Here is a 10,789-nt window from a genome sequence, read left to right as displayed (position 1 = left end):
CCCGCGGTGAGAACAGACCCCGACACCTTTTTCTTGTTCCTCTTGGCTTGGCCAGTCTTGCCGCTTGTCGCTTGCCGCTTGCCGCTTGAGCATTTCGCCCTACAACCGCCAGTACCTTCGTCCCCCGCACTCAACCGCCGCGCTCAGCATCCCACACCTCTTGTGCAGCCTCTCGCCCTCTTTTGTAATATGTATCGCATGTATTTATGTGTCTGCCGTGTATAATGTAATTGGACGCGCTGTGGTACGGAACGTGGGCGTGTCATCGCCGCCTTGTCTCTCCTTTATTTTTCCACTGACGATAATATCCATGCGGGGAGGAAGGCGCAGGGTGGGCGAAAGAAAGGGTGTGTAAAGAGTTTACTTCTCGTCTCGTGCGAGAATATTGAAATTCATAACGGTATATTAGAATCGATTCTAATAAACGTACCTTTCTGGTATGTCTTGCGGCTACAATGATAACTTTCCAACTCGATATGTAAGGTTTCCCGATATGGGCGAAACATTTGCACGAAACTTTCAACGATCCACCGATCTACGCGATCATTCGAACGATAGTGAGAATTAAGTCGATTTGCCAAATCTGATTCGACCACCGTACAAAACCCGAAATTACTGCTTTCACGTAATCTTTGGCACAACTTCAATTTTACGACCTAGCCACCCTTTCTGGCGGTTCTATATTTCGACGGATTAAACATGAGCGTGTCGATATATAGAGAAGTAAGATCGTACAGTTGATACGTCTCTCTCTGTAGGGCAAAACGCACTACCCACGAGGGAATAATCCAATTCGCTGCAAACCCGTAATTAACTACAATGTGTATCCATTTCGGCAAGCCGGCCGAGCTATCGGGCGGATCACATAAAATCTTAATTGTAGACTTATGATCTACCAACCTACATAAATCAACCGCAGTATTAAAATGTTTCATGATATGGTAGCTATTTTCTTGCTCGATCGATTGATAAGGATTAAGAGTATTCGTACATTTTTAGCAACATTTAAAATTATTAGAACCATTAGTAAATTAATGATACAAACACACAGTACGTAAATCAATTGCAATATTGAAACGTTCAATGCTATGGTAGCTACTTTTTCGCTCCATCAGTTGACAAGAATTATGAGTATTCATACAATTCTAACAACATTTAAAATTATTAGTGCCACAAGTAAATTAATGGTAACAACACACAGCACGTAAATCAATCGCAGCATTAAAGTGTTCCATGATATGGTAGCTACTTTCTCGCTCGATTGATAAGAATCACGAGTATTCGTATATTTCTAGAAACATTTAAAATTAATTTACACCATAAGTAAATTAACATAAATAAAAGCACACACAGTATTCGTACCTTTTTAACAAATAATTTAAAATTATTAAGGTCACGATACAAGTAAATTAACGATTCAATAATAAGAAATAAAAGTAATGGCCATAACGCTCTAGCTAGATTTTTGATGCTTAAATAATTTAATTTGAATTACTATATATTATACTATATGTACATGCATGTACATATACCATATTTTTAGTTATTCGAACTACGCGCCGAATCGATTTTTCAGACTTATAAACGCAATTAAAATACTAAATTTATTTACAGTTTTTCAGCATATTAATGCCTTTCTAATAGGATGTCTAATTGAGCATGAAATTATTAAAATTTCTTGTCAATTTAATTCGTGATATTACTAGAGTAGTTCAATTTAAATAATAATTCAGATTGAATTATTTAAACATTGAAAAGATCTAGCTTTGACCATTATGGCCATTACTTTTATTTCTTATTATTGAATTTTCAAATGTACGGTCCAGTAAGATTCTTTTTGTTCTTATTGTTTAAATTAACGGTAAAAGCACAGTCACTAAGAAATAGAAATTAGCTACTACATTGATCATGACAGCACGTGAAATATCCGACAGAACCGCGTCGATTGACAGAAACGCGGCTCGAATGGCAAACTCAACCAGGCCTCGTCCAAGTTCAAGGCCGTGGGCGAAGGAAACATTATCAAGCGAAGCGGTGGCATCGTTCCAAAAGATCGATCAGTACACCGCGTCATGTCGAGGCTCTTGTCGTCGCTGACACGACGATGATGGCTTTTCACCAGGATGGCGATGTGGAAATCTATCTCCTAACTATTATGAACATGGTGTCCGCGCTTTACCTTGATCCAACCATCGGCAATTTCATCAACATTGTGGTGGTCAGAATTATTCTCCTCGAAGAAGAAGACCCGGAGGTATTTACTGCACGTTCAAAGTCGCTTTTAGATCAATTACGCGATGTTAAATATGTAATGTTATGTACGTTCGCGCATTTCGATCGATAGATAGAACGATTACTTGAGATGAACCGTTTCTGTCCCAGCAAAGACTGGACATCACGGTGAACGCGGATAAGACCTTATACAATTTCTGCAAATGGCAGCAGAAACTAAATCCGAGCAATGATTCGCACCCGAATCATCACGACGTGGCGATCCTGGTGACGAGAGAGGACATTTGTTCACGTGCGAATACTCCTTGCAGTACATTGGGAGTGGCTCACGTCGCTGGCATGTGTCAACCGGATCGCAGCTGCAGCGTCAACGAGGACAATGGAATCACGTTGGCGCATACAATCACACACGAATTGGGGCATAAGTAAGCAAAATCGAAAGAAGAACCGGAAAAGAGACTTTATTTTAAAATATAAAATATCAAGTCAAATATTATTCACGTGCAAAATAAAGGCATGATAATAATATTTGAAAAAATATGTGTCTATACAATTTTCAATGTTCTACCGCATATTCTGTTCAGCTTTGGAATGTACCATGACACGGAAAAAATTGGCTGCAGTAAACGTGAAGGTGACACTCTGCATGTGATGACGCCGACCTTTGAAGTGGATGCTGTTGGAGTGGCGTGGTCTAGATGCTCTAGAAGAGACATCACGAATTTTTTGGAGTAAATAAAAAACGTTTGATAAATTCAATTAATTCAGGAATTTATAATATGCTTATTTTTTTTACATATAAATAAAAAGTGTAACATGTATATATATATGAATCCTCGAATTCCAGCCAAGGAAAAGGCGATTGTTTGGAAGACGAACCGGCGGATAACGATTACGCATATCCGGATTTGCCACCCGGTGCAATGTATAATGCTGAGCACCAATGCAGACTCCAGTTTGGCGTGAGAGAAGCTTTTGTCTGCTCCCCTTTACAGGAAGTAAGCAAAGACCATAAAGATGGTAAATGGCCAGTCTGAATCCAACTAGGATCAACCCGATTTAAATGACTGCGGCATTTATGATTACAGATCTGCTCGAAACTATGGTGCATCGTGGACGGCTCCTGCACTACTATGCTACATCCGGCAGCTCCAGGAACAAATTGTGGAAAACATATGGTATACAACGAGAATTTCTCTTAAAATAGTAAATTGCTTTTATAAGACAATTTTTTATAAAATATATACCATTAACCCATGAATAATTATCCGAGATGTTTTTATACTCGAGTGAGTGACGAGCAATTGTTATAGATATTATTTTGTATGGATACTGTTTAATATATCTTTTTTTACAATAGTAATTGTTTTTTACGAATCTTAAAATATGCAATTTCATCGAGAACCATCAACAAAAAAAGCGTTATATTAAAATCTTTATTTTTTTTAGAAATACTCTCATAAACTACTTAAAGTGCTCATTTTGTTTGGTTTCTATCTACTTTCTTTTTTAAAGTCGTGAAATTCATCTCTATGTTCTTAAATAGTACTAAAGCGAAAAACAATCAACAATATACATTAATATTGTTAATAATAATGATTATAGTTAGGGAGTAAAAACATCTCCAAAGGTGATCGTTTACATAATTAAAGGGTTACTCATTTCAGGTTAATTAGATTTATCCAAGAGAATGTGTTCAGTGAAGATATTGAATTTTCTAATCTAGTGGTTTATGTCGCTCTTTGCGTAGTGGTGTCAAAATCAGGAATGCGTGCCCATCGTCGATCGACCGCGGCAAATCGACGGCGGTTGGGGTGAGTGGGGGTCATGGAGCGAGTGCTCGAGAACTTGCGGCGCCGGGGTCTCGATTGTCGAGAGGAAGTGCGATCATCCGGAGCCCGCATACGGCGGAAAGTTCTGCATAGGTGAGAGACGCCGCTATAAAATATGTAACACGCAACCTTGTCCGGAAGGCACGCCGAGTTTCCGCGCCGTGCAATGCAGCAACTACGACGACAAAGAGTATAAGGGAAAGAACTATACTTGGCTGCCATATTTTGATCAAAGTAAGTGAACCTTTAAGCATTATGTGACACGTGAAACGCTTCTCTGCGATCGCGTACTATAACAGTGTTTCAGGCTCTCTGGGATAGGCTTCAGGGACCGATAGAACTCACACACAAAAAGTGATTTTGCTGAAAGATTTAAAATTTTACTGGAAATAATATGAAAATAATTTTATTAAACCATCAAAATAATTATGTTAAAAACTAAAAAATGATAAGCAATGTTGCAAAAAATGTTGACATTCTAGCAATCAATTAGAGTTTCCAACAAAATTATTTTGATAGTTCAACAGAATTATTTCAGGTCTGTATCTAGGAAATTTTAAATTTTTTAACAAAATTATTCTCTTCATGTATAAAAGAAAAATCAACTCTTTTTAAACCTGTATCCACCGACATATTTTTAAGAGTTATGCGTCCAGTCGCGCGTGACGTTCAACAATACTCATTCATATTCTTTGATCGTGTTTTTGCAAAAAGACAAGAGAAAAAGTAAAAACGTGAACTAGAATTTTCAGACGTCACGCGCAATGTTGCCGCACGATCGATTGCGTATCTTACAACTGATTCGAACAAGGACACTCGTTAAAAATGCATCGGAGAGGATACAGATTTTTAAATAAAAGTTATTTTACTGAAATCTATCATTCTCTGAAGTTTGTCCCAGATATCCTGAAATAATCTGTATATAATTTCCGTACTCCATGGTTTTCCAAAATTGCGTCTTATTAATGATTCAGCGGTTTAAACACTAATTACGACGCGAGATTTGATTTGCATCGTCCCATTTAGCGGAACCTTGCGAGCTTTATTGCACCGATACAGATGAAAGCGTAATCGTACCTTGGGGAGAGGCTGCTCTCGATGGTACTCCATGCAACGTTGGTACCAGGGACATGTGCATCGCTGGCATATGCAGGGTCAGTGTTCTTCAAAAGAATTACGTCTGCAACAGAATTTTAGAAGTTAAAAATATAGTTTTCGATTTTTTATAAAAAAAAAAGCTTTAAAGATTAAATAACTTCAATTTTTATAGAAAGTCGGTTGTGATTGGACGGTGGATTCCGATGCTACGGAAGACCGCTGCGGTATTTGTCACGGTGACGGTACTCAATGCGAGACTACTAATGGCGTTTACGACAAAAACGAAGGTCCCGGATATAAGGAAGTCATTATCATACCTTCCGGCTCTCGAAATATTAAAATCGAGGAGGTCGGGAATAGTAAGAATTATATTGGCATTGGCGTGCCGAATTCTGACAAGTATTTCCTGAATGGAAAACGGTGCGTATATCTTATCAACCGACAAATTATAAATTATGGAGTAACTATCGCGAGTAACTAATTGCGAAATAAAATCTAAAGCTAACTTACATATATGGCTACTATAATAAAAAAAATTGAAAGGTCTCACACTTAAGTTGTATATACCTATGTATATTTTTATGAAGCGATACAAAAATTTATGTACCGTAGTTTAGATTTTGATGAAACGAACTTCCGTGAAATGTATAACGTGACGAAACACTTAAACTAAGATTCTGATCGGACAGGCAGATCACTTTAGCGGGCGAGTATGAAGTCGCCGGGACGCCAGCTCTCTACGAACGTGATCGAGACAGAGAGAAGATCAGAATCCCAGGACCTATTAAAGAGGATATCGCAGTCTATGTGAGTACATTCTGACAATATAAATTGCTTAAAACGCAATAATTGTTTAATAACCAAAGATTGAAATAATTTCATATTTATTTTGTAAATTTTCGTAATTGTACTTTTATCGTATATCTATACATGTAGTCTAAGTCTAAGTCGACACAAATTAAAATTAACATAGCATTAATATTATAATTTTGCATTCAGCATTATAAGTGTAATGTAATATATGGTCTTACATAATAATTATATAATTATTAATATTATGTTATTTTTAATTGATGTCGACTTAGTTTGCGAGTCGATAAACTTCAACCGTTTCATTTTTTCATTTATCATCCTGAGTAATCTATCTTCATTATTTCAGTTAATTTACAGAGGTCAATATCGTAATTTCGGATTACGTTATGAATATACCGTACCGAAAAAAGAGCCTGATCGCGCCCCGGAATATTCGTGGGTATTCTCCGATTGGACCCTCTGCACAGTCACTTGCGGTGGCGGCACTCAAACTTCACATGCGGTCTGTCACGAAAGAAAAAGCGGCATCGTCGAGGACCTCTTCTGCGACGGTATAGAAAAGCCAGAGCAGAAGTCGCGTGAATGCAATTCGAATCCATGCCCAGCGAGGTAAGCCAACTTCAAATCCGATAAAACGATTGTAACAACAAACTTCGAGAAATACCATTGCCTCGTAAACGAAAATAAATTCAAAGCGGTTGGATAAAGCTCCATTCGATTTTCAATGGCATCTTTTATGCATTCTCGCTCTACGATTGAAACTATTAGCTTCACGTTTATGTTACAAATTGTTAGAGAATTTGAAGAAATACGAAATGATAAAAATACTTTTTGATATCAAGATACAACAAAGATGTCTTTTTTAAGAAATGTTTGCACTTGTGGCTTTTTCAATGTTTCAGATGGTGGGTAGGTCCATGGCAAATGTGCCCTGTCACATGTGGTGATGGTGCACTACGCAAGAGATCGGTGATGTGTGTGTTCTCTGGCATGGGTACTGATCGATCAGACCTGGCTTTGCCCGATCGCGACTGCGACAAGCATATGCGGCCCGAAGAAATGGAGCCGTGCCCTGATCTACCGCCGTGTGGGCCCACTTCGGAGGTACCGTTGATCGTGTATGCCGACAACAAGGACATGTCATTCTACAACATCAGCCTGAACGAGCAGGACGGTATTACGATAGTCGACGGCCTCACCACCGAGGAACCAGAGATCCTCGAGTTCGACAATGTTGTTGACGAGAACCCAGACAATTCCATGTACAACACCAAGTCAAAGTGGACAGTATCGAAGTGGAGCCATTGTTCGAATGGTAAGAGGAGTAGAAAGGTCACCTGCTCCGTTCCAGGCGATTGTAATCCGAATAACAAGCCGCCCAGTATTGAGGACTGCTACAGTGGAAAATGGATTACCGGTAAATTATCAATTAATACTTTGTATCGATTTATTATACATAATACAATATTATAGTGAAATATTTATTTTTCTTATAATTAGAAATTTTTCTTTTTTCTCTTCAACTGAAACTATAAAAAAAAAATTTTATAAAATTTTATAATTGGATAAAAATTAATTTTACAAAATTTTACTATTTGATAATATTATAAAACGCGTATATGAGCAGCAGACTTTCAAAATGCGTTTTGTCCAAAATTTCATTTTTTTTAGTTAAAGATAGCATAGTGTTCAATGTTGAAAGACTCATATTATAAGCTACTCTGAGATGTTCAGAAAGCATTTCTTCATCGTTAATTTATATGCTAAAAAACACAGATATTTCGAAGTGCATCATATTTCTTAACTAGAAACAAACAAAATGCATTTGTTTAACATTTTTAGCAATTGTATAGCAATTTTATTTAATATTTCACATCTTATTGATTGTTATTTTCTATAAAGCGCGTAATTTTCTCGTATGCGTAGTTTTTTCTTTCTCGTTTTCTGAAAATTACCAATATTTTGGGCAAAACGCATTTTGAAAGTCTGCTCCTAATATATAAAGCATATTCGTGTTTCGTAAAATGTTCATTGAAAAATATTATAATAGACAAAAAACATAAAATAAGATAGAAAATATGATCATTTTTAAATGGTAGAGATGAACTTTCGCTAAATATGTTATATATTTATAAACATTATTACGTGACAGTTTATTAATTACAATTCTAGGAAATTGGGGAAGTTGCAACGCGACTTGCCTCGTGAAGTCTGGAGTTAAACACAGAGAAGTACAGTGCCGTGATCGCGCGTCGGACTTGTTGTCAAACGATTGCAATCTCGACAGAAGACCATTTGATATAAAGCGTTGTTATTACCGACGGCAATGTGCCAACGAGAAAAATGGTAATTTCATTCGCACAATTAAAATGTACTCTCGAAAGCTTTCCGCGCGTCTTTCATAAAATGCTTTTATGCGAAAGAAACTATTTTAAAGTAACTACGGTATATATCAACAATATGTATATAAAGAACGTTTTTGAGAGATCTCGACAAAAGATATTTTAAAAACAAACGATAATCTCTCTCTTTTAAAAAACATTTTCAATATTATTTGCAGGCGTCTTTGTGAAAGACTTTGCTATTGTCGTACAATTTTAATAATTCATTTCTTTCTACACGATATTTAAAAGTTACGTGTAATTTTAAAGAGGGTGTTAAGTTCACCTTTTCTTCTTTTCTTTTCTTCTCATATTTTGTCGCGCCATATAATTGATGTTGAATGGAAGTTCAAGGTAATCTAGCAGAGTTATAACAGAGAGAATTAGAACGCGTAGCCGCATGTAATGCTAAGTTATGCTAGTTACGTTACAGATGGTTTGGCTTGTCCAAACTTGCGGAATATGCTCTTGTCCAAAGGCGTCAGGAAACTAGAATTTATACGAGGAAACCGCGGTTCGTAACGACTTGCTTTATGAGATCATACGCGATGTCGCTCGATTTGCGTATGTGATGCACCTAACACACGCTCGCGTGTTTGATAAATACTCATTATAAAGTACTTTAACCCGTAAAAACAAATATCATTAGCATATACAATGCGGCCTAAATGGGTCGTAGAAGTTTACATATCAAATATTCATATCAATTGATTTTTTCATTTATCATATTAGATATTTCTTTATAATACAAGGAAAAATTTTTTTTAACTTATTTACTTCATTATGCTCGTAACATAACTATAGTCGCTTGCAAATCGTGTTACTGTATTGATATTTTTATGAGTGAATGTAATATTTATACATATATTTATAAAGTTAAAAAAAATATAATAAATAAATTCTAGTTGTGTCGCGAATACAATTAAATAAGCTTGAAAAGAATTTTTTCTCATATTTGTCATGTGACCGCGTATAGATTTTCGTATCTTATATTTTTCAGATTGCAAGGATAGGGTGGTTCCATCGTGTGCAAACTACAGACGCATGTGTGATGTATCATCGATCGTACGAGAAAAGTGTTGCGCCACGTGCACAAAACGACGGCGACACGTTCGTCACAACAGACGGCACATCTTTACCGAATAATTAAATAAAGAGTTAACAAGCTGAGAGTGCAAAAGTATTTTGAAAATAAATCCTTTCAGCGGACAATACATCCGTCCTATTTCTCCACGTTATTTGAATTAAGATAAAAGCGTAGTGGAAAACTTTTGCTTGTTTTGTACGTGATAATGAAAAGATGGAAAAACGTATGACAGAGGTGATATTACGAGATTATATTTGTATAACTTTGTACTACCGCGTTTATATATATATGTATATTTTGTATCAAGAGTATATTTTGTAACCGTAGCGTCATTTATATGTGTGTATCACTTTATCGATCTACTTTATATTTGTTAAGATAATAATTGCAAAACATTGCAAACGCCAAATATATATTTATCAAATGCAATATTTTAATAGAGAACCGATCAAAATAGTAATATGAGACTAATATTATTAAAAAATTTCTATTTAATAAATAGAAGTAATGATTCTTATATTAAAAATGTTATATAGTATATTTATCGCTTCATTCAATGTTTAAATAAATAACGTACTAATTACTGTAAATTTTAGATAAGTTTTATAATACTAAAAACGTTTTTCTACAGAGATATTTAATTGTCATATCATGCAATAAAAAATAGTTTAAATAAATTTCGAATTAAGGGATTTTTTTAGGATATGTATAAAAATTCTTTTAAAAATTATTTAAAAAATTGCTTATTTATACATCTGGCTGATTAACGTCATAAATATTTTATAATAAATCTTTTAAATATTTACTCTTGATGTATGTACATAATATAAAAAAATGTTGACAAAATTTAGAAATAATATTTTTATATGTTCGTTTCTACACTACTGTAATAATATAAATTATATACAAAAAATTAATCAACATAATCAACAACAAGAAAAGAATAAACTTGCGTTCTCTTATTACATTATAATCTTTCCATTAATTTATGTAAAATTATTTTGTATGCATCTCTAAAATAAATTCCTTTTTTTTCTATTCTCCTAAAAAAAAAAACATAAATGTCTTACAACTACAGCTGATTTATAAATAGCTCGTAATATGCTGCTCACAAAAAAACGCTTTGTTAATATTAATATTTAATTTTAAACATTAATAATTAATTTAATGTTAAGAAATTGTAAAATCTCAATAAAATCGTTTGTTCTTTGACATTTTATAATACGAATAATGTCATAAATTTTATTGAAATTGACATAGTTATTTAGATAACTTTAATTTATCCTTCATTCCTTGAGATTCGTAACAAAATTAGACTTTTTATATTTTTGAAATGATAAAAAAAG

At 34.9% G+C, this 10,789-nt stretch overlaps 1 protein-coding gene across 1 annotated transcript in view; it reads left to right on the top strand.

The window, feature by feature from the left end:
• LOC108758579 (A disintegrin and metalloproteinase with thrombospondin motifs 7) overlaps positions 1-9,844 on the top strand; it is a 45,417-nt gene extending 35,573 nt beyond the window's left edge. The window contains exons 4-16 of the mRNA XM_018503578.1: positions 1,916-2,254; positions 2,383-2,657; positions 2,817-2,963; positions 3,080-3,230; positions 3,321-3,410; positions 3,983-4,298; positions 5,091-5,218; positions 5,335-5,582; positions 5,852-5,969; positions 6,322-6,584; positions 6,878-7,392; positions 8,148-8,321; positions 9,357-9,844. Of these exons, the coding sequence (XP_018359080.1) occupies positions 1,916-2,254; positions 2,383-2,657; positions 2,817-2,963; positions 3,080-3,230; positions 3,321-3,410; positions 3,983-4,298; positions 5,091-5,218; positions 5,335-5,582; positions 5,852-5,969; positions 6,322-6,584; positions 6,878-7,392; positions 8,148-8,321; positions 9,357-9,502 (2,910 nt within the window). The 3' untranslated portion in view covers positions 9,503-9,844. The remainder of the gene's footprint in view (positions 1-1,915; positions 2,255-2,382; positions 2,658-2,816; positions 2,964-3,079; positions 3,231-3,320; positions 3,411-3,982; positions 4,299-5,090; positions 5,219-5,334; positions 5,583-5,851; positions 5,970-6,321; positions 6,585-6,877; positions 7,393-8,147; positions 8,322-9,356) is intronic.
• The last annotated feature ends 945 nt before the right edge of the window (positions 9,845-10,789 follow it).

The sequence above is a fragment of the Trachymyrmex cornetzi genome, unplaced genomic scaffold (assembly GCF_001594075.2).
Source record: "Trachymyrmex cornetzi isolate Tcor2-1 unplaced genomic scaffold, Tcor1.1 scaffold16, whole genome shotgun sequence".
Lineage (NCBI taxonomy): Eukaryota > Metazoa > Arthropoda > Insecta > Hymenoptera > Formicidae > Trachymyrmex > Trachymyrmex cornetzi.
The sequence above is the reverse complement of the archived record's forward strand: the minus strand, read 5'-3'. Positions and strand labels throughout refer to the sequence as shown.